Source organism: Sturnira hondurensis, unplaced genomic scaffold, assembly GCF_014824575.4.
Source record: "Sturnira hondurensis isolate 20B ecotype Veracruz unplaced genomic scaffold, ASM1482457v3 Scaffold0009178, whole genome shotgun sequence".
NCBI lineage: Eukaryota > Metazoa > Chordata > Mammalia > Chiroptera > Phyllostomidae > Sturnira > Sturnira hondurensis.
The window spans coordinates 2,195,571-2,220,237 of record NW_028081809.1 but is presented as its reverse complement, the minus strand read 5'-3'; the positions used below and the strand labels follow the sequence as shown (position 1 = coordinate 2,220,237).

General features: G+C 38.4%; 1 protein-coding gene across 2 annotated transcripts in view; it reads right to left on the bottom strand.

Moving 5' to 3' along the window:
- Nucleotides 1-24,667, bottom strand: part of AFF3 (ALF transcription elongation factor 3) — a 576,292-nt gene that overhangs the window by 266,070 nt on the left and 285,555 nt on the right. For both annotated transcript variants that reach the window (XM_037056780.1, XM_037056779.1), the window contains one exon: nt 2,357-2,404. In XM_037056780.1, coding sequence (XP_036912675.1) covers nt 2,357-2,404 — 48 coding nt within the window. The remainder of the gene's footprint in view (nt 1-2,356; nt 2,405-24,667) is intronic.

Here is a 24,667-nt window from a genome sequence, read left to right as displayed (position 1 = left end):
AACAGAGATCAGCCATGGGAACCCAGCACTAAAAAGGCCGGTGCATCACGTCCATGACGGACAGAAAACAGAACGTTTGTGAGCTGTCAGAATGATATTCATCTTTCTTCTGTAGAGGGTTTGTTTTTCAATCAATCACTCATTAATTTATTTATGCAACAGAATCGTGAATTATAAGTTTCACACACTGGGGCCACAATGTAGGAGCAACACTGATGTGTAACAGACACACAACAAATACAATAGGCTGTGACCGAGAAGGAGCCCTGTGTTTGCATCTGGAGGAGAGGACGGGCTTAGGATAAGAGGGGAAGTTGATCCTGGAGAATGACTGGTATGAGTGAGGCAGGGGACAGTCAGAAAAACAGTCCAGGGAAAATAGGAACACTGACACAGTCTTCTAGGAGCTACTTTACTACCTTGGGCTGATAGGTAAGGACAGAGGAAAAGGCTCACCTACACAGTACTAGCACCACCAACACCTCTGTTTCCTCCAACTCTCCAGTACCTCCCATGTAGGACCACACTTCATGGGCTCCAGGAAGAGTGGGACTTACAGAGAGCTCAGGTGTCTGCTATTGAAGTCATCATCTCCACATCTCCACTACCCTTAACCTTGCATATGCATATAACTCAATTACCTGGTTGGTCCAGGCTTTTCCTTCTGTTCCACGCCTGAATCGAGGTGGGCCGTGACAGTGGCAGACCAGTGGTGTGCTGTACTAGGGGGTCAGTATCATGGGAATGTAGGAAGGGGTAGAGGAGTATGAGGCTCACATTAGCTCTCGTAAGAAAAAGAAATAATGCTTTAAATTCTTGGCTGTAGCATTCAGTTTTATCCTAGGTACATTTTACATGACCTAAACTATAACCTTTTGGTCTGTGAATTACTCAAGCTCCTACTCAAACTTTAAGCTCTGTTTGAAGTATGGAGAAGAAAGGTCAAACGACAGATTTCTTCTATATCCTCACAGAAGATTAGAAAGGATAAAGGGTAGAGTTTTTTAAAATAGCAACACCACAGAAAGGATTGCTGTGTTGGTATTATTATTGTGCAAATGTAAAGACCATAACCAATCAAAGGAAAATGGCCTAAACATTGAATATCTGGACCCAAACAAGAAAGCATGTTGAAACACAAAGAGTATATCAGTATCTTACACTATCTGTTCTGTGATCTGAAACAAAACTCCAGGATAGAGAAAACATAGATATAAAATACAATGCATGTTTTATTTAACATATACTTAAATGCTAGGAAAGAATCTACCCACTTTGACTTTTTTGACTTTTGAATCTACCCAATTGTTTTCTATATAAATCTCTGCCAGAACAACAAAAATTAGTATTAATTCAACAAATCAAACTTTAATTAATTATTTTAGTTAATTTGACTTAAAAGATTTTTTTTATGACATAAGACTTTAGGAAGAAAAAGAAAATACTCTGCCCCTGAAAAAAAAATCAGATGGTTTGTGTAAAATTTGAACCAAATAACTCTATTACTGTAATGCACTAGAAATTCAAGAAAATGTATGTAAGATGCCCAAAACTTAGAAGCATATTCAAATAAAGTTGTTTTTCCTTTATAGGGCATTGCCATACCATCTGGTTTAATTTGTCTTGGTGTTTTGCTGAGTGTGGCGTCAGCTTTCTGAGAACTGTATATTACTAGGTTATGCTCCTGAAAAATTTGAGTGGGGAAAAATATGGGATGAAGATTATACATCCTGATTATAAGTTTGGATTCTTAGGAAAACACTAACGTGGTGCAACAGCCCAACCCAAGTGAGTCTGGGTGTGAAGTGGCTGAGGGGTGGCGTCCACTCACAACGACACTGACGACAAGGGCAGGTTCACAAGAGTAGCACACAAAGTAATAACATGCAAAACAATATAGAAATAAATCTTCAGAGTCTGAGACACCTCTTTGTCAGAGTGCTCCTGATTCTAATTAAGTTTGGAAAAAATGAACACGGCAACCCTGCCTGACTGGAAAGTACAAACAATTAAAAGATGCTTCTAAACAGTGGAGTGATTAATGGGGGCATCCAAATGTGAGCACAATCACGTACTTCACCTCAATGCTGTTCTTCCGATTTCCAGCTGATCATCGTAATGCAGTGTCACCTCAGCCCACGCGGAGGCACCAGACTGAGGTGTAGCTCCCAGATTTCAGAAAGTGGGGTGGTTTAGTAAAGTGTCATTTAGGCAACGAAAGTGATTACCCTCAGAAAAGGTCAACGCCAAACAACAAACAAACAGCAGGTTCCCTTAGACAATGGAGCCACATGACTCCTTTCTGTTTGGAATCTGTGCCCAACCAGTTGAAAAGATTTGTAAAGGAAATGCTTACCCGGATTATTTCTTCCACACAGATGTTGGTTTCTCCAGATCTACTCTCCTGAAAGCAAAGGAAAAACAAATTAAGCCTGACAGTCTAGATTTGACAGTGGTTACAAAGAAAAGAAGACCCATAAGCTTCCAAAGTTAATAGACCTTGGATTCAGGGAAACGCCTAAATTGGGACACACTGATAAGCTTCTTTCCTTAACCGGACAGCTCCCACCACAGTAAGACCACTGTCCCTTCCCCACACTGTGCACTGCAATGAAAAGCCTGCCAAGAACCCAGACATGCCCTGGAGCTCAGCGCTGGGCCACCCGACCGCCCTGACTCTAAGCCAGTCGGGATGCTAGGAGTATCAGTGCAGGACGTGCATACGACCTGCACATGGACGTGCATACGACCTGCACATACGACCTTTCTTTGCCTTGGGCTCTACCAAGCGTGGACACATGGCCTCCACTGCAAATTAGATCCGGTTCACCCTTGAAATACTTAGGATGGCCTTGCCAAATGCAAGGGTTTTACGACTTAAGTAAAAAGTCTCATAGTTCCACTGCCCTTAAAGCCTAGATTTACTGGTTTGATGGGCCAAACCCACAAGACCAAAGGAGAAACAACCTCTCAACATCTGCAGGTCACACAGGGTATCACACTCCAGAGTCCCTTGTTCCATGACCCTCACTGCCCTGTTCTGTGGAGATGTTAGGGGCTCTGAGGAATGGCAGCTTCAGGTACAGATGACTCTGGCGAACATTTGAAGCTCCAGAGATGGGTGGTGACTATCGGTGACACAACCCAAAAAGCAGGAAATGGTTTTGTGCAGACATGAAAGCAGCACTTCTACACAGTAGGCAGACGTGCCTACTGCCCTACTATGCTTTCAGGGAGATAGTTCTCTTGGCCTTTTAATTCAATGATACCGACCACAACTCAGCACGACATCCTAAGCTTTCCTCACCCTTAATGGAGACTCCATGCCCATCAAGCAGGAACTCTCCTTCCCTCCCTTTTCCTCAGCAGCTGGTAACCATTAATATACTTTCTCTCACTATGAACTTTTTTTATTCTGAACATTTCAAATAAATAGAAGCATATCATGTGTGGCCTTTATGTCTAGCTGGTATTACTTAGGATAATGCTTTCAAGGTTCATCCATGTTATACAATGCAGCAGTACTTCAAGCTTTTTTGGTGGCTGCATAATACTCCACTGTATGGGTATACCACACTTTGTTTATCTGTTCATCAGCTGATGGACATTTTGGTTGTGTCCACTTTGGCTCTTGTGATAGCACTTCTATGAACATTTGTGTGCAACTCTGAACATTTGCTTGAAAACTTGTTTTCAATTCTTCTGGGTATATAACTAGAAGCTGAATTGGTGGGTCATATGGCAATTCCATGATTAGCTTTTTAAGGAGCTGCCAACATGCTGTCCACACTGCTTGTGTCAACATTCCAGATCTCCACAAGCAATGCATGAAGGTTCTAACTTCCCCACATCCTCATCAGCACTTACTTTTCAGTTGTTTTTGACAGTAGCCATTCCAGTGGGTGTGAAGTGGCATCTCACTGTGGTTTTGATCTGTATTTTCCTAATGACTAATGATGTTGAGCATCTCTTCATGTACATGTTGGCCATTTGCTGCTTCTTTGGAAAAATGTCCTTTGCTAATTTTTGAAATTGAGTTGTTTGTCTCCATCCCGCCCCCCACTTTGGCTTTGTTGTACGAGTTCTTTATATATCCCGGATACCAGAGCCTTTATCAGCTATATGATTTGTATGTTTTCTTCATTCTGTGCCTGTATTTTCAACTCTCTTGATAGTGTTCACAGATGTACAGAATTTTTAACTTTGATGAAGTTCAATTTATCTGTTTTTTTCCCTTTATTGTATTGGTTTTGGTGTCATATCTAAGAAAACACTGCCAAATCCAAGGTTATGAAGATTTACTCTTTTTCTTTTAAGAGTTTTACAGTTTTAGTTTTTATATTTAGGTCTTTAGTCTAAGAGTTTGGGGACTTTTAGGTAAAGTTTATTTCCTTATGGATTATTTTATAAGTTTTAGTCAAAATAGAAACATTATCTTATACAGATTAGTCTATTCTAGTGTCCTCATTAAAAGACTGGTAACCAGCCCTGACTGGGTGGATCCGTGGCTTGGGCACGCTTCCTCCTGCAAACCAAAAGGCTGCCTGTTCAGCTCTGGTCAGGGCATGTGCCTGGGGTGCAGGCCAGGTCTCCGGTAGAAGGGCATGTGGGAGGCAACCGATTGATGTTTCTCTCCTCTCCTTCCCCTCCCCTCTTTCTAAAAATAAATAAATGAAACCTTTAAAAAAAGATTGAGAACAAACTGTGTAAGGCGCAGCCACTGTTGCTAATAGTACATGAACAAAAAATACATATTTATCTTTATAAATTAAGAAAAACTGTGTTCAATATCATGGCAGGATCAGGAGAAATATTCCCTTACCCTTTCCTACATTCACCTCTCCTTCTGTTCTCCTGAGAGTTACAGTGTGGTGACATGTCACTATGAGTCCCCACTCCCATCGCCCAATGGCTTATTCCAGGACTGCTCTGGAAATTTCACTCTTTGAACACTCCAGTCAAACTGGGTCAGAGAGCTCTTTTTGGGACCCACCCCCAACCTGCTTCCTTTCCAAGGCAGCCTGAGGCACCCATCACAAATGCTGCTGGTAAATTCTCTGTCAGGCCAGGGCTCGATGCCCCTTTGAAATGATCTCCTTTGGAGTTCAGTGGTAGGAATGAGCGGTGTCAACTGGAATACATTTCTCCAAACCCATAACCCCTTCTCTTGTCCTACTGCCAAGTCTCAACCCTTTCCTACCACGTAACATACCAGTAGAGCAAATGTTAAATTCTCAGTGTACTTTCTATTTTCCACCTTAAAACAATTAATTAAGGAAACCCCAACTTCACGCTCTCCTAACAGACTCACCCAGATACGAAACACACTAAAAAGATTCTTCAAATTAAACTTTGGGTTTGATTAATTAAAGCTAAATTTCTCCTGAACATCACACTTTAATTCCATTTAAAGTGATTTACATAAACTGATTTATATAAATTCCCACAACCCTACTCTGAAAAAGGACACACTGAGAGAGAAATGCAGTGTGGATGCCCTGTTAACGACTTCCCTTGTTAACGTAGATGGAGTATGTAGGATCACTACATGGGCTGTCTCAGCGGCAGCTCGGACCATGAGCTCCGATGGTCTGGAGTGACATCAGGTCATTCTGTGCTAGGAGGGCCCCTGGCAAAGCTGAGGAGGTGAGGCTAGGACAGAGGACTTTCTAACAACAGTGTCAGGAAATCCTGGCTTTAAATTACAGCATGGGAAATCCTTGGCAGAGGAAACTCTTGGGCGTCCTCTGTAACATTTCTGACTCCTAGGACACCTGGGGACCTAAGAAGGGTACTACATTGGGTTTGAAATCTCCAGGATGCCATCTGGATTGGAAGGAATGCATGAGGTACAGTATTACAGAAAATGTGAGTTAAAATAAAACTCAGAATTCATTTTAGGCCACTCACTGACTTTAACAGATGGATACACTTTGGCCCAAAGAACTGGAGGGCTTTGTTCAAAATCATTCTGGCAGCAAGCGGAAGTCAAGGCAGAAGCCACATGCATTTCTTCAACACCAGTTCAGTGAATGAGCTACAATCTCATGCTATTTCTCTAAGCTCAACCCTTAGAACTGGCTCAATTTGAGGTCACTGTTATGCTTAAAGTAGGGAAATAAAAGAATCTGGATAGTAAGTGGGTAAATTTCTTCCTTCCTTTTCATGTTGCAAATTCTCCAACACTCAGCTGCTCTGTCTCTTACTCACTAACCTCTGATATTAGGTGTACAGACCAAAGGGGGAAGTGATAGGAGAGGAAGTGAACAGAAAGGGTTAAAAGTATCATCCCTTCTGTGCCATTAACAAACGAAAGACAAGGACCTGTGTGTTCAGAAACCAGAGGACAGAATTCCGCCTCTTCTTTTCCACAATGTATAAAAGGGAGCAGGTGAGGAGGGTTGTGTGGGCAGGGTGTGGGGGTGAGGGGGACTGGAGGGCCTTTCACCTTCTTGAGGTCTTTCTCAAATCTGTCTTGAGCTACAGTTGTATACTTTGATTATAATTACATTTTAAAATGCTCAGTGTTTATGAAAAGATTAAAACATGCGTGTAATTTACATCTCCAAATTTGTGTTTATATTTTTCACAATAAAGTTACTGCTTTCCTTGGAAAGGTACCCACTGAGAAGGAGGGCTGCACAATGCGAATTTCAATTACTCCGGAGTTTTTGAGGGTTTGTGGCTGTTGCTTCATGCTGAGTTGCTGAGCCGTTGCTCGTATTTATTCCGACTTTGATGAACCCACTCCATTCTGCTATCATTACATTTTGAAATCTGTCATAACAGTCTCACCTCATTGAACCTCCAACTAAACTTCAATTAGAAGCTAGCAACCCCAGCTGATTCTCCTCCATAGCTTTGTCTATCACATTCTTTTTTCATGGAACTGCGCTCCCAAAATCCTACCACTTAAGAATGCACACCACACACTTTACCAGGGAAATGCACGGAACTAAGTACAGCAGGTCCGCAAATCGTGTCATTCCATCCACCATTTTTGTTATAACATTGATGAGATGCCACAGACACTTAATTCTTATTTACATCAGTCTATGGTAAAATTTCATTATGTCATTTCTCTTAAAGTCACAAAACCTACTGATGACTAAGTGAGGACTTATTGTATAGCTCAAGAAATAGCCAGGGGCACTCTATCACTGAGAGCAGAAGTCCCTAATTACCATGCCAAGCACAGAGACCTGGAAGAGGCAAGCAAGACTTAAGGAGAAAATACTTGATCAAATCAGTGGGAAATGAAGGTAAAGCTGCACAGGTCTTATTTTAAAAAATAGCTTAACTCTTCATCAGACATTTAATGCAGAACTTTCATTCTAAAATACTACTACTTTAACATCACAATGCCTTTGTCTGAAAGCACTCAAAAGGCCCTCAAGCCTTTAGAAATTGTTTATTATATACACATTCTTAAATACTTCTACAGATGTATTTTAAAATACATCTTACTGTTCTGGATTTACAACTGGGATACGAAAAAATTAAGTGTGCCTTCGATGCTATCCAAGCAGTGGGTAAGGATCTGAACTCAAATTGAGGGATCATCGTAATTCTGTGTGAAGCTCATTCAATCAATGACTGTCCCCAGCCTCACCTGAAGCTAAGATCATCTGTGGATAAGGAGGCAGCCAGCCAATTCTCTTACAAAGTCAGCCTGCCTTACACCCCGTCTAACACCCTGCCTTCCAAGGGCTCCACTCTGTTCCCAATCATCCAGCCAAAAGAAGCCTGGCTTCATTCCTCAGCAGCGAGCCCCCTGCCCTCACCCTCATCTCCTGAATCTGCTCGGCCTATGGGCTCACCCTTTTCATTCACATCATCCCTTCCTCTCTGATTCTACTCTCACCATCATCTCTAGCCATTTATATGAGAAAAAATAAGCCACCCCCCTCAAAATATGTATAAAGATATATCACAAAAATAAAGAAAATGACAGCAGACAATGGCAATATTAATAATATTATGGTTGAGAGTCTTTAATCTATCCCTATTTTTCCTAACAGACAAAGGCTACCCCTTCAAAACTATATAAGAATATAATTTGAAAAATAAAGGTAAAGACTAAATTGATAGATATATGAACTTGGAATGCTATGAGGAAACCCCAACTTTTCAGGCATACATGAGATAGTTACTAAAGTAACTATAGTTACTAAAGTTCCTGAAGTGGTCATACACTCAGCTACGAAAGAGATTCAAAGAATTCCAAAAAGTAGCTGTTTTATAGCCCATGCTCTTTAACTACAAGTTATCAAAACAACAAGTGATGAATCACACACTGTGTAGACATAAAATCTCCTAGAATTCTTGGAATAAAACAGATACTACACACTTACAAATAACTCTTTATATTTACAGAAAATGAAATTAAAATACTGCAAAACAAAATTAAGGGATGCCCCCCAAGATATTCTTAGAAGCAAANACTTTTCAGGCATACATGAGATAGTTACAAAAGTAACTATAGTTACTAAAGTTCCTGAAGTGGTCATACACTCAGCTACGAAAGAGATTCAAAGAATTCCAAAAAGTAGCTGTTTTATAGCCCATGCTCTTGAACTACAAGTTATCAAAACAACAAGTGATGAATCACACACTGTGTAGACATAAAATCTCCTAGAATTCTTGGAATAAAACAGATACTACACACTTACAAATAACTCTTTATATTTACAGAAAATGAAATTAAAATACTGCAAAACAAAATTAAGGGATGCCCCCCAAGATATTCTTAGAAGCAAATTCAAACACTGAAAGCTTTCATATTTTTTAAAAGGAAATTTATGTACTAAGTAATTAATTAAAAATTTAAAGTAAAAAGAAACATACAAAAGGAAGACAATAAATAGGGAAAAACCAGTGAAAAGTTTTTTTTATCCTCACCTGATGACATTTTTTTCCCATTGCTTTATTAGAAAGAGGAAGGGAGAGAGAGAAACCTTGATGCAAGAGAGAAGTATTGATTGGTCGCCTCCCTTAAGTGCCTATACTGGGGATGGCAAGCACCTGTGCCCCTTCCAAGGCTCGTACCTGTACAGGGGATTGAACCTGCAACCTAGGTCTGTACCCCGGCTGAGAACTGAACCCACAACTATTCAGTTACAGGATGATGCTCAAACCAACTGAGCCACACCAGCCCTGGCAGAAATTTTTATAAAACAAACAAACAAAAAAACAGTTGAACTTATAAAGCCAAAATATAATTTCTTAACAAAATAGAATGTACTACACAAAACAACAGAAACTGACTTCAAAGTCTGTTCAATAAAAAGAAAGCCCAAATAAGCATAATTTTATATAAGAATGAGATAAAATATACAGAAGAAATAAGAACTTGATATTAATATTAAAATAGAATATAATACTAATAAATAATTTTTTGATGAAGTTGACAGATTTCTGAAAAAAAACTGACATAAGAAATAAAGAAAAATGAGATTAGACCTATAAACCTGAGAATGCAAACTAAATCTGGAAAAATCCAAAAGACTCCACTGTTACTCCTATTAAAAATGGAGTTTAAAATATGGTTCAGTATAAATAAAGATCAACAGATCTTCTGTATAGCACCAATAAACAATTTAAAGATAAGAAAAAATCCCACCTATAATATCAAGAAAAATAAATGAGGAATAACCTTAATAAGAAATGTTCAAAACCTTCAAGAAAAATCTTCAGAATTCTACTGAAAAATAAACACACACACACACACACACACTCCTGAAAGGGATCAGAGGTAGACTTCTCAAATACTTCCCAACTCTCTCATATAATACAAAGCCAAGTAACTGTCTCAAGAGAAGCAAACCACAAACTGCATTAACTTAAAAAAAAGTTGAGGTGACCCTGGCTGGTATGGCTCAGTGGATAGAGTGCCAACCTGTGAACCAAAAGGTCATTGGTTTGATTCCCAGTCAGGACACATGCCTGGGTTGTGGGCCAGGTCCCCAGTTGGGGTGTGGGGATGCATGAGAAACAACCGCACTTTCATGTTTCTCTCCCTCTCTTTCTCCTTCCCTTCCTCTCTCTAAATATAAATTTTAAAAAATCTTTTCACAAAAGTCAAGATGAAGCCACACAATAGAAAGTCAACCACTTTGAAGTGTACAATTCAGTGGCATTTCTACCTTCACAGTGTTGTAAACCGCCATCACCTCCATCTAGTCCCAAACATTTCTGTCATTTCAAAGAAAACCTCTGGCCTCCTTGAGTAGTTTCTCCACAATCCCCTTCATATTAACTTTTTAAAATGACTGCTTTAATTAACATAGTACAGTGAACTAAAAGAACAAAATGAGAAAAATGTTGATGAGTATTATTTACTTGTATTATTGAATTTTATGGTTGATATATCTCTCATTAATGGGCTTATGACCAGCTCCTGGCAGAGTTCTTGGTAGCACATAGTAGGCACTCAGTGGTATTTGCTGAAGGAATAAATAAATCAGTGCCCAATATAGTAAATAAAAGAGACTATTTAAAAAGTAGTATGGCCGGTCATCTACATTATAAGGGATGTCTGCTCTATCAAAAAAAATCACCAGAGTTATCTTAAAGACAAATTCTTAGAACACCAACACTTATTTACTTCATTAAAATTAACCTTATGAGTACAGAAACTAATTTAGCAAGTTATATTACTTCCCTATACTCCACGTTAACATCCAAAAATTAGAGAAGTATTAGCCATCCAGCAACAGGCAATGCTGTTAAAGAGTTAATAATCGACTTTCTATCAGAGTCTTAACCATCAGAGTAGGCCTTTCAATTATGTTATTATTTTCATAACAAAAATCAGAGATCTTGATCAGAGTTTACAGTTAAAAGTGCATTGGGTTTCCAGAAAGTTAAGTGGTTTGTCAGTGCCAGGACCCTGTCAAAAGCTATTGATGTCACAGAGATTAGAAGCAGAGGCAGTGAGTGGTCTTACATCCTGATCACTAATTGATATTGAGTGCTTTTCCACAGGGTCACGTCTCAATAAAGTGCCGAGTACAGTGTACTGGGGACATCTTCCGCACTGTCCTGTCAATACTGGGCAAAGAGACCACAAAACAGTAATAATGAAAACATGCTTCCCGCTTATAATCTGACACTGACAAGAATGCTTCAAGACCTCTGTGTTCTTTCATCTAAAACTGTGTGGTCATTACTGTTAGCAAGGGGATGACTATGCAGGCTCAGACAAGAGTGACGATGCTGAACTTATTAAATCCTCACATGACAGGTAGACTTTTGTGATACTTCTAACATGGGCTGTTTTCATTGAGTGTAGGTCTGTGAACCAAAAGGTCGCTGGTTCGGTTCCCAATCAGGGCACATGCCTGGGTTGCAGGCCAGGTCCCCAGTCGGGGTTGTGCGATCTCTCATACACTTATGTGTCTGTCCCTCTCTTTCTCCCTCCCTTCCCCTCTCTCTAAAATAAATTTTTTTAAGAAATAGGCCATTTCCTTTTTAACATTTTCTTGAATGGCATCCCGCACCCAATCTATGTACTCTAATAACAAATATGTTACTTGCACAAAGGAGTTGGCTTGCTGAGAGACCGTTGATACAATATAGCCATTTTTTTCTTCCTTAAATGATGGAGGGAAATGCACAAGAAAAACACATTTAATTATCATTTAGAGGTGGGAACATGGTTTTCTTTTCTAATTACAAAATCCTGAACACAAAAGCTTGTGCAATGGACACACTAACCCAATGTGGCTGAAGAAATCAACCAATTAAACAGACTAATGACTGCTCTAATTTGTGTCCCACAGTAAGCCAGATAATCAATTCTCTTTAGCCATAAACTAAAATGATTATCATAAATGCCAAAAGTGGTGCTATGTATTTGACAATATTCTATTTGGTATGTTCTATTAATTTTATTTCAGCATTTTGCTCAAAGAAATAAAAAGCAGATTCACAAATAACCCTTAAAATTTCATGTTCTTATGACTCTTTTTTCCTCCATTATCATCTCACCTTTCCAAAAAGATCTCAGGTCTGTCCCATCCTCAGAGCAGAATTCCTTTTGTGTGTCCTGACATCAATTGGTTTTGGGTGTGCTCTCTGAGGAGATACGCTACAAACAAATGCTGAATAAAGGGCTACAGTTGAAATTGGCAGGGGTGCAGGGGGAAGGCTTGCCTGAGAGATGGGAGTGGGTAGCACTGGGAAATAGGAGTGATAAACTGGTACATATTTTTATTGGCTGATGAAAAATTTTAAATACTCAAAGTTTTATATTTTTAAATAAATCTATTTACAATGCCACACTTAAAGAGTTTTTTTTCACTTTTTAAAAAATGTGTGTACATTTACAGTATTTTCATTCTTGACTCATATTAGTCTTAGAAAATATTTGTAGGTTGTTGGTTGGGAGGAGAACTCTCATAGTGGCCATGGATTTTATCTTTTTTCTCTTACTCCCATAAAATGCTCAGATCCTTCAAAATTGATATGTGACCCCCAGTGTAGGGCCCAGTGAGTTTGTTCACTTCTGGAACTTGGTGTGCCTGGGGCTGAAACTAGATATTAGTCCACACATTTGCCTTTTCCTCTGTTAAGGCAGGCCTCAGAAGTCCCTGAAAGTGCCTGCTCACCCTGAATTTCCATGTAAAACATCACCGGACACAGTAATCCTTGCCAGGCCATTCAGGGAGAGAAGAGAGCCATCAGCTTTTAGGTCATTACCATAAAGAGGGCAGGCTGTCTTCTGTCCCTATTCCAAAGCCTCCATATGATGTCGCATGGGAGCCCACCCTCTCTTATCGTCATACCCTCATCACTGTCACAAAATCCACTGGATTGCAATCCGGAGGGAGAAAAGCAAAGGTTTTACAAAACAAAGTTCAATAAGCAATAAATGTCACATTTTAACTATGCCGAGATTATTATGGCAAGATCTCATTTGGACAGAACACAGACATCCCTTCTTCAAGGATACATAACACCATGTGCAAGATCCTTCACAGACAGGGAAGAGTTGGAACAAAATCTATTTGCTTGGTTCACTTTTTGGTTTCACAACCTTTGGATTCTTTGGCTTTTCTCAGTGGATGTTACAGTATAGAACTGATCATAAAGTGGATTTCTGCACCAAGAATCTCTCTTCGGAGTGGAGAACATTTTAACTATGTTTATTTAAAAAAAAGAAATCAAATGAGAATGCACTTAAGATTATGTTGGAAACACTTAATAAAAATCATCATTTTGTGATAAATACCAAGAAGAGCAGTCCATTAAATCAGAAAGTGTAAATGAAAATTAGTCAAGGTTATTTTGTATCTAACAGTATGGCTTAAAGGTCTATAGAAAAAGCAAAAAAAAAAAAAAAAAAGAACCACTCACTTATCTATCAACCCTCTCTCTGATGTAATACCGATGACTAATGTGCAATGTTTGATTTTGAACTCAATTTCCAGCACTGGGGAGGCAGGTAATTTTTAGAAAACGCCTTCCTCCAGACTAAAGAACAAAGACACTCAGAACCTTACCACTTGTGAAGGGGTAAGTGATATAGACTATTGAAGGTAAATGCAACTGGAGAGGGGACTTGAAAAACCTGTAAGTTACTATAAAATGTAAGAATTCAAAAAGGCTGGCCACTCTTAGGTAGATGGTGGATTGTGAAATGACACAAAATCAACAGGTGACAGAAAAAAAAAGCATGATTCAACTTCTATTGTACTTCTGCCTTCACAATCAGAACCATCTTCAAAATTATAACGAGTAGAACAAATTAAGAGGGAATTCATGTCCAAGTTAGGGAATACTGAGAGTACTTTTAACGACTTCATATGGCCACCCAGAAAAAATGCACCAATGGTATTGACATGGTCACAGACCCACCACCTTAGAGAAACCGTAGCCCGACAGCAAAGGCACATGCTCTAGCTCTTCCTAGGAGAGCATCCCCAAACTACAGACTCCATATTGCTCCTCTGCCCAACAATCCCAGCAGAGGCTGTATGGTACAGTGGGCAGAAGCAGGGATTTCTGCAGAACCAGTCCTGCCATTAGTCACACATATTCCCCCAGGGGAAGTTACCTAACTTCCCTAGACCTCATCTTTCTCATCTGTAAAATAGGAATAATAATAATACATACTAAATGTGAGGACTAAATAAGGGAATATATAAACCTACATAAGGCATTTGGCAGGGTGCCTTCCACATGATAGTGGATCACTAAATACGAACAATTATTTTATTTTAGAATTAGGCCGTGTTTTAGTACTTAGAAAAGGAAGCAATGACTATTAGAAGTCAATAACATGAGTTCACTAAGACCAGGTGATGTTATCTCTACAATTTCCCCTGGTTTAAAATATAATGCATCCGCCCTGGCTGGCGACCCTTTGGTTGAGTGCCAGACTGAGAACCAAAGGGTTGCTGGTTCAGTTCCCAGTTGGGGCACATGCGTGGGTTATGGACCAGGTCCCCAGTGGGGCTGCTTGAGAGGCAACTACACACTGATGTTTCTCTCCCTTTATTTCTCCCTCTCCTTCCCTCTGTTTAAAGATAAATAAACAAAATTAAATATATATATATAATGAACCTGCATTTTCTGTCCAGATTTCCTGGTGGGTGAGATGGAAATGTATGAATTGGATGATAGTACAGATAGATGGATTGGGAGTTAATAGAATAGCCATAACCTGTGAGTAAGTATTGTTCTGCAAAACTTAGTTCTGAGTTCTTACTATGTGTCTAGCATGTTCTATACTAGGGATTCATAACTGGATATAATATACAAAAAATCCTGCCCTCGTGGAGTTGAGATTCAAATGAAAGAAGACAGTAAAATAATAAACAAATTATACCATACTCAGGAGGATTAAATAGTATGGGGGAAAAACTGTAACAGGTAAGGGGATTGGGAATGGGGGACAGGGTAGTAAATCTGTAATCTGTTCATCTGATGAGCTTGGTATCTCAGAGATAAGACTGGGGCTGGGTTAGCCCCCTCCCTTCCCTCTTTCCCTACCTACAAAACTATAGTGTTTTTTCCTTCCACAATGAGAATATTATTATTCTTAGTAATAATTGTGCATTTAATGTTTACCTTTGTTGCTGAGTTAAAAGCTCCATGAGTCTGGAAAAGGACAGCAAGATTAATGAGGGGTCTGGCATTTGAAGAATAGGGAAGAAAGTGGAGATAATCTGTCATGGGAGGAAGAGTTACAAGGGCCAAAGGAGGTGTCTCAACATATTGAAAAGGGCATTATCATAGAAAAAGGTTTAAACTTATTCTGGGTCATTCTAGACATGGGAGTATAGACTAATGGGGGGGGGTGGATACTTTTATTTTAGCTTCTTGAAGTTCTTTTTCAGAATTAAAATCATCCAAATAGAGAATAAGTATGATTGATTATATGTCCAACAAGAAGTGAAATGACTATTTGAGTGGGAGTCAGTTATTACCTCACGTCCAACTAAGTGTGAGAGTCTTTCTACCTTTAAGTCTATAATTCTGGTCATTTCCAACCAACTTCTGACCAATAAAATGTTGAATGTAAATTTCTTTGTCTTCTGGTTTAGTCTAGTCTCTATGAGCTTTCATGGAGAAAAAGAATATTCTAAAAGAATAAAAAGAATATTCTACAAGTACAGAGTAAGACTTATTAAAGTATTCAATAAATTAAATAAACTAATTGAGTAGAGATTTTAGAAATTTTAATTAATAATTAAGCAATACCTGTACATTACAACCCTGTTTACATTATTTAACTTCAAACACTTCAGTTCTGTGTGCTTATAATTAGCAACCTATAAAATATGCCATCCATGGAAACATAATGAGAAGAACTGCTTATAATAGTAATTAGTACACATTTTCACAGAGAGAAAGGTTACCTGACTACCAGCTGCAGCAAAGAAAGGGTTAAACTCATTACTGAAGACAATACTACACATAGGCAGTATCATACACTGGACCTTGTAATGCCAAGTCTTGTCTTAGAGAATATGTAGCAAATGAAGCTTTATGCTGAGACAGGTAGGATGTCCCAAGATGAGGTGGCAGGCAATACAGGAGTCCATGAAATTCCACACCTTCACTGGGTTTAATTAATCCCACTATACTGATAATGGTTAAACTCCAGCTGATAACTTTTAGATTGTCTTCCCCATCCCTCAAATCTTACCTACATAAATGTTTTACAAAAATATTTTGTGTATTGTGAAGGCCAAGAAATTTTTTTAAAAATGCCTCAGGCCTGCATTTGGGCTGGAGCTTGCCTCTCCAGCACTGGGTCTCCTCTGAGCACCGCGGAGGCTTCTCGCGGGCTTGCCAGTGGCAAAATCTAGGTTCAGAAATGGAAAACGTAAACCCACGGTACAAAAACCCTCCCTTCTCAAATCCTTTTGTAATTCTGGCTGTAGAAAAATCAAAGTTTTCATTCAGCAGAGGTAAACCTCCTGCCCCTTTTCACTGAAACTATAATATCTATAAAGACCTACTCAGTGAAGCCTCAAAAGCTTTCTAGATACATAATTGTAGCAGTATAAGTGTTTCTTCACCTCTGACTGTACCTCTGAGCTGAGAGACAGAATGTTACTCTACGGACAAATAACCTGCCAAGACTTGGCACAAATTAGAGCAAACGTTCTTTTCTAATATAACATAGTATAACCTTAAATATTAAATTTGTCCTGTATGTACAAGGCTGAGACTAACAAACCTCAGACTGGTTCTTAGCCTGAAGTCACAGAGACAGTCTCATGTGGGTCACAGGCTGGGAGCAGTCGCAGCCCAGGACAAACCCAGATACACGTGAGCCAGGAAGCCAGCAGTCAGGCATGGGGCGGCCGGCGACACAACTGCCCTCTGAGCCACAGGCATCCTAGCAGTCCTCGTTTAAAAAGAAAATCGCAGAATCTTAACAGATTTAGTGTTGGGCTTATTTTTTGTTCCGTGCCTTTAAAGGAAAGACCTATAGTCAGTTCTGATCAATATAGCCTCTCCTGCTTCCTGTGCCTTTTCAATATGTGAAGTAAGAAAATGCCTCTTTGTTGGCACTAATCCCACTGTGTCCCCAAACGGAATAAAACCTCCAAAGGGACTGTCTATTTATAAATGTACAGTCTTGTTCATTAAAACTAAAAACATAAAAACAAGGGAAGCCTATCAAGAGAATGGTCCTGGAAAAACATCTTCAAAACATAGTTGAGTAAAATAAACGTCAAAAGATTAGAGAAAGCAATGATGTTCAGGGAACTCATACTCTGCTCCTGAAAGAACTCCAGTATCTAGAAGGTCACTTATTAGTTACTTCATTTGCTCACTTCTTCATTCATAGTTGATAACTGGACACCAACAATGTGCCAGTACTGGGGATGGGGTGGAAAAACAAGACAGACAGGGCCCTGCTCTCATGGTGCTTATTGCATTTTATGGTGGAGCTGGACAGCAAATACACAGGGCAACTTCAGACAGTGACAAATGATCACTGAAAAGTAACATGGTGACATGAAAGGGCTGGTATAACCATCAAGATTGCCTTCAGCAAGAATATTACCTCATTTTTACTCATACTGCAATGGTATAATGAGAACTTTCTGTCCTTTGGATGCAAAGGGGCCTGTTTAAGGTGAAAGAGTGTACTAATAATGGTAGGTGTAAAACCCCAAAATATAACAACAGAAAATTGAAAAACAGCAGCAGCATGTGATCCCAACTTCTATCACATCCCCAAGACGCTGGGAAAAAACCTATTCACAGTTTCATTGCAGCCATACTGAAAAGGTAGAGAAAGAATCACAGGTTTTTGATAAGAAATTTTGCAAATAACATGGCAATATTGCAAAATGCAAATGTAAATGCTGCTAAGCCATCTGTTCAATATTACGGCAATATTGGGATAAGGCTCTGAAAGAAATGATGTTTGAAATCATTAAAAAAATAACATGTCAAGTTTAAAATACTCAAGAATCTTAAAACCAGCATCAACACATTCAGCAACCATATGGCCCTACAGCAGGTTAAAAAAAAAAAATTCGCCCGGCTTGCATTTTCTACTTCAACCCAATGGTTTCTAAGATACGTTTCTTTTTCTCATTTGAGTACCTTTTTTTTCCTGTTGACTTCCTTGGTATTTACAGCTTCTTGAATTATACCTAGATTCATAATATTCATTTCACCCTTTCTGAAGTAGGAGATAATACACTGAGGAAAATTAAAGTCAACTGTTCCAGAAGAAGGGGCACATAGGTGACTATATATAACTTGTTGAACACATCTCGTTTTAGGCCTATTGATTTATCCATAAGTGACCTCACATTCTCAGTAATAATAGCTAACTTCATTGACTATTTTAATGTTCCAGACACTGTGTAAGTGCTTTAACATTCATTGTACCATTGACTCATCACAATTTTACAAAGTAGATATCATTATTATCCACATTTTTGTAGGAAGCACTTCCTTAAGGTTGTCCAGCTAGCATGCAGCAGGGCCACAGTACTAACCCAACGTTGTGGGCCAAGTCTGTGTTCTCCACCGGTATTACCTGCAACACATTAGTGTTCAGACCCTTCTGTGGAAAAACCTGAGTTGACTTTTCAAGGTTAAGAAATAATCAACATGTATTTAGGGAAAAGACCTCCCTGGTCTCATCAAGAAGGGACTCTTGGAGAAGTGCCTTAAATTCTAAAGAACAATGGCATTTTGGGTGGTGGGCACACAATGCAATATACAGATCATGTATCACAGAAATGTATACTCGAACTCTATATACTCTTATTAACCAGTATCACCCCAATAAATTTAATTTAGCAAAATAAAGTGAATGCAAACCTTAAGAAAAGAAAAAGAAAAAAACAGAGGTAGCAGTCTAAAGGAAAATTCTCCCAGAGGCAGAGAACAGAATGAGAACCACAGAGTTGGAGAGAGCCAGGAACAAACGGAGGAAACCAAGTGAATTAATACTGCCAGTGTGGTTTTTTAGAAAGGAGTTTAAAGGTGAAGGTCAGAAAAACTTACTCTGCATTCCATACTAGGTCAGAAACCTAAAATTTCAACCTAACTTTTAAAATGACATTCACCAAGCCATCATTTACATTGTCAGTAACAGATGGTAAGTCCTACTACATAAACTAAACACCCACTACCCACACCCACTAGAGAAGTGACTTAATCTCCAGCAGAGAAGCAGAGTTCATGCTGGAGTACACTGCCAACACCTGTCCAAAGGTAGGCCAATGGCACCTACACACTGTCTGACTAGCTTTGCAGAGACGTGTATTGGTCAAATTGAGTGTTTGTGATAAATATTTCAACCTATGAAATGGAAAGGCAGCATGAAACCCGTAGGTTGTACTAGAGTTCATAACTCATCACATAAGCCAATTCCAATGTTTGGTAAAAAGTATAAATTTTATAAAGTCCTAGAAATTACAAATTTATAACAAAAATCCTTGGGGTTTCAAATGAATTCAAATTAAAAAACTAGTTTCATTCAACCTAACAGCTTTGTGGAGTGTCTTGTGGATACAATGGAAACCAACACATGATTACTGGATAGCAGCTTTAACTCATACGTAAAAATCAGTACTACCTGAAATGGTCAGGGTCTGGTGTAGAAAACTTAAATGCTAAAGGTGTTTTTGTATCTGGAACACAGAGGTCTTTTTTAAAAAGTAACAAAGCACACATTTAAACAACCTGATGAACAGTTTAGAAGATCCTGAAGAAAGTCAGTTTGAAGGAACACTTGCCAAACACTATAATTCTCTAAATGTCATAATATAAATAAAACAATAATTGTAACACCACTAAATGCTAAAACCGTACCAGGAATAGATGTACATGTTGTCAGTGATTTCTGAAAATCTGCAAAGCTACACTGCCCTTTGGTTGTGTCTACAAATCAACCAGGAAAGGAGTTACTGATGGGTATGGCCACAGGCCTTAGTGTCAGTGCAGCAAGTTATGTTATGGTCTTACAAAACGCCTCCTCAGAACTTTTACTTCACATTAATCTATTGCTTTTGACTAATGATTGTAGCTTCTGACTGATTAGCAATCTGACTGCCTTTAGCAATCCTTTAAATCCCTTGTAAGAGAGGGATTCAAGGAGTAATAAATAAACTAAAAAATAAACATACAACTACAAGAACAACTTGAGCAGAATGAGTCAGCATGATAAACAGGTGTGGAGTCACAAACTTACTACAGGAAAACCCGTATAACCAAATCAACCAAATCCACATAAAAACATCAACATTCATTACAGCCTACCACCTACTATCACTTTTGCCTTCTGTTCTCTAATTCAGGGCACTTGGTAAATCTCTGGCCTAGAGCAGCATTTTATTTGCAAAAGTTAAAGATTTATAAGCGGAATATAGATGCCTATAAACAGAGCATGGTTCCTTTCTTCTCTATTCCCGAAGTAGTCCTTACAATAAAGAAGAGAAGGTTTCAGATGCCAAAATTGAAACACATTTCTTTTTCTTACCTAATTGTTTTGGCTACAACTTTCAGTACTATGTTGAATGCAAGTAACTGGTGTAGGACACTTCTCTTGTTTCTGATCTTGGAAGAAAAGCTTTGGCTTTTCACCATTAAGTACCATGTTAGCCATGGGTTTGTCGTACATGGCCTTTATCATGTTGAGGTACATTCCTTTTCTATTTTATTTGTTCAGAGTTTTTTATTAAAAAATAATTTTGAATTTTGTCAAATTCTGTTTCTGCATGCATTGAGATGGTATTATTTTTTCCTTTATTTTTGTTAATGTGGTATATTACACTTATTGATTTGTGTATGTTGAAACATCCTTGCATGCCAGGGACAAATTAGTTGTGGTGAATGTACTATACTAAAGTACTATACTAACATAAGATAATAGAAATAGGGGAAACTGGGTGTAGAGAACAGGGAACAGAGAACTGTCAGTACTCTCTGAAAATTTTGTAAATCTAAAACTATACTCCAAGAGAAAGTTTATTTTTTCTTAAAAAATGTGGAAATGTTTTGAAAACCACTTTGCCGGAGAAAGTAAGTGGTACCAAATAAGCACATGAAAGGATGATCAACATCATTGGCTAAAAAGGGAGCACACATTAAAGCCCCAATGAGGTAACAGTCCGTATCTATTTGAAAGCCTAAGTTCAATACATTAACATGCTTATTTCTAGCTGCATGTGAGATGGAGCAGATCTACTTTATCCCTTTTCTCACACTGAATGTAGCTAAAAATACCTATATAGAATGCACAGATGAGAAATATCAAACAACAGCAGGCTGACTGAAAGAAGACCAGAATCCAAAGTACCAGGTGAATCATTTTCTTTTTCATTTGGTATCTCCTGGTCTATACTCCACAAAACTTGAAACCCACAAGCAGGCACTGTGTGGAGAGAAGGAGGGAATGAATACCAGGAAGAAACTTGCAAACATGGCTCAGAGGGAGAGATTCTCCTGACCCTCAGGGAGAGTGAAGGGATTCCCTGCTTTCTTTTCTTTTCTCCATTTTCTCATTCTCAAAATATCCCTGGGTGGTATGGCATCACAGACCATGGCAGCAATAAGAGCCAGCAAGAGCCTAGGCCTGTGATGGAGAACTTCCCTCTCTGATTAGGGAAATGCCCAATCAGCAAAAGCTATGTGAACGTAACAATGAAACACATGTACACACAAAGCCCAGCTTGAATCAGATCAACCTTCCTAAAAGTGTGGGGCAAACCCCTAAGTTAGAGTTGCACATAGTATGTGACAGGGTGACAGAAAATTCCAGGCTTCTAGCAGAATGTCTAAAAGTGGAGCCCCGGAGATCCAGAAGATTCTAGAGGAATAAAGAAAGATTGGAAAATTACCCGTATACGTTTTTTTTAATGATTTCCTGGGCTTACCACTGAGCTGCAAGTGCTTGGATATAACTCTGAACAGCAGACCACAGACCTGAACTCCGGGATGAGATGGTCCTAGACCAGACACTATATGGCATACAACCAGAACTGGTCTGACGGTATGCAAATGAGTTGAAAACAGAACTGACGTTGAAACTAAAACCCACAAAAATCACATCAGAATTTAAAGCATGAATCCCACCAGGCTGATCGCCTGCTAAATCAAAAGTATCAACACTCTCTGTAAGATTTAAACAGGAAATACAGTGTTCTTATTTGGCTTATGTAATATTCAAAATATCAAAAAGTAATCCAATACTGAGCATATGAAGAACCAAAAAATCTCAACTCATATGGGAAAAGATAACATGCTAATAATGAGATTACACAGATGCTGAAATCATCAAAATTTATTGAATCAATCCTTTAAAATTGGTGGATTTAATTATACATACACTATGCCTCAAAAATGAATAAAATGAAAGTTTTAAAAGGATTGAAAGTTTTAAAAGGATTGAAAGGATGGAAGTTAAAATACATTAGTATTACTCCAATTACGGTGTGAGATAAGTTGATTCTTATGGGTTATTTTGGGAGTAAACCACTATTCATAACATTGTTTCTCTGAGAAATTGTTTTAAGTTTCAAACAATTAGTTAAAAAAATCTTATGGCAACTAGTCCTTTCTTAAGTTGATGACTAAACATTTTAGAAAACATAGTAAATACCTTATAGATCTCATCTTAAACCCAGGAACATGAAAGTTCTGATCACTTGGGGAACAAATTATATATAATCATGTCTTTAAAAAATTTTAACAGGAACCTAAACAACAAAACAATCAAACAAGCAAAATATAACCAAAGACACTGAAATAGAGAACAGGCTGACAGTGTCCAGAGGGGAGAGGGGAGGGAATTTGAGGGGAAAAGGGGAAGGGTTTACAGGAATAAGTATAAAAGACACATGGACAAAAACTGGGGGGAGGGGGGAATGGGAGGGAGGGAAGGGGAGGGCTGGGATGGGAGTAAAAGACAGAAAACTGTACTTGAACAACAATTAAAATAAAAAAATTATTGGGGTGACATTGATTAATAAAATTATGTAGATTCACAACACATCATTTGTGTATTGTATTATGTGTTCACTACCCCAAGTCAAGTCTCCTTCCATCACCATTTACTCCTTTTTTATCCTTTCTACCTCCCTCCACCCCACTTTCTGACTGGTAATCACTATATTATTGTCTGTGTCCATAAATTTTTCTCTTTTTTCTTTTTTGCTTTCACTTTTTTCACCCAGCCTCTAACCCAACTTCCCTCTGATAGCTGTCAGTCTGTTCTCTGTGTCTATGAGTCTATCTCTATTTTGTTTGTTTCTTTTGTTCATTAGATTCCACTTATAAGTAAAATCATATGGTATTTGTCTTTCTCTGACTGTCTTACTTCACTTAGCATAATACTCTCCAGGTCCATCCATGTTGCCGCAAAAGGTTAAGATTTTCTTCTTTTTTTTTAGGACCAAATAGTATTCTTATTGTCTAAATGTAGTAGTCCATTGAGACATACAAGCATGTCTTAATACTATAAATATCTCTCAGAAAAGCCTCAAATAACGACTCAGCTGTTGGGCTGACGTGGGGCACGTAGGAGAGAACTATGAAGCTCTGCTCCTCTGGCACTGAAACTGTTAGAAACCAATGAGCTCTTCTTTTATAGAGTACCTCTCATTAAATCCTTCAGTCTTCTCTTAGCAAGACAAATACCACTCTAATTTTTATTTTTACTTATTACTAAATTATTGGGAAACACATATATAAGGTTTTAAGAAGACTGTCCAAATAAATATTTACTTTCTCTAAGGGAAATATCTGTAAAACCGATCATCTTTCATTCTAAATAAATGAATAATCATAATTGGTATCTATGTTTGGGAGCTCATTAGCAAACTGTTCCTATAATTGTACCACTCATTTGCAGGCACAATTGAATGAATCAGAACATAATACTGAACCCTATTTATTTGCATTAATTGTGAAAAATTATCACAGTTTGTTTATAACACTGAATAATTTTTAATCCTAAAATAATTAGGCTGATTACCAAATGATTCTGTATTATTTAGCTTTTTTTAACATTTAGAAAATCTTTAATATAATTGTTGTATTCAGTGATCCTGAATACAGCTTTTTATTTCATTGTTTGCTTTAGTTCCAAGAATTTAGAAGTTTTTCCGAGTCACTCTATCAATAATTCATTAAAAAAATAAACTAAGGGGAACATATGCTGTGGATTTTATATACAAGAAACACCAACATATAGAAATTTAAACCTGGAACACATAAATCCTATCATGGGTCAGATGAACTTTCATTTTCTAATGGTGAAAGATACCATCTACTGTATAAACCCTACTTAACTCAACCTGGATGGTCCCCCAAATCATTAATCATTCCTTTTTATGTTCTCCTAAAGTATTTTGGCTGTTCTCCATTGTCACATTTCTCCCAGCCTACCTTTATCTGGGTAAGTCTCCCTTCTCAACTTGACCTTGAACCCATGGGGAGCTCATTAATAGCTTCCCCCCACAACATAAACTAAGGGAAAATGTCTCTACTGTACTACTTTGGATTATTGTTCAGAAAACATTCACTCCCCTTTCCCTCCCACTGTGGGTTGAACATTCTTCCCTACCTACCCTTGATTTTAGTTGGTCAAGTGACTTGCTTAGGCCAAATGGGATCTAGTGGACATGATACAAGCCAAGGCTTAAAATGTGCCTGCTCAGCAGGGCTTGCTCTTCTG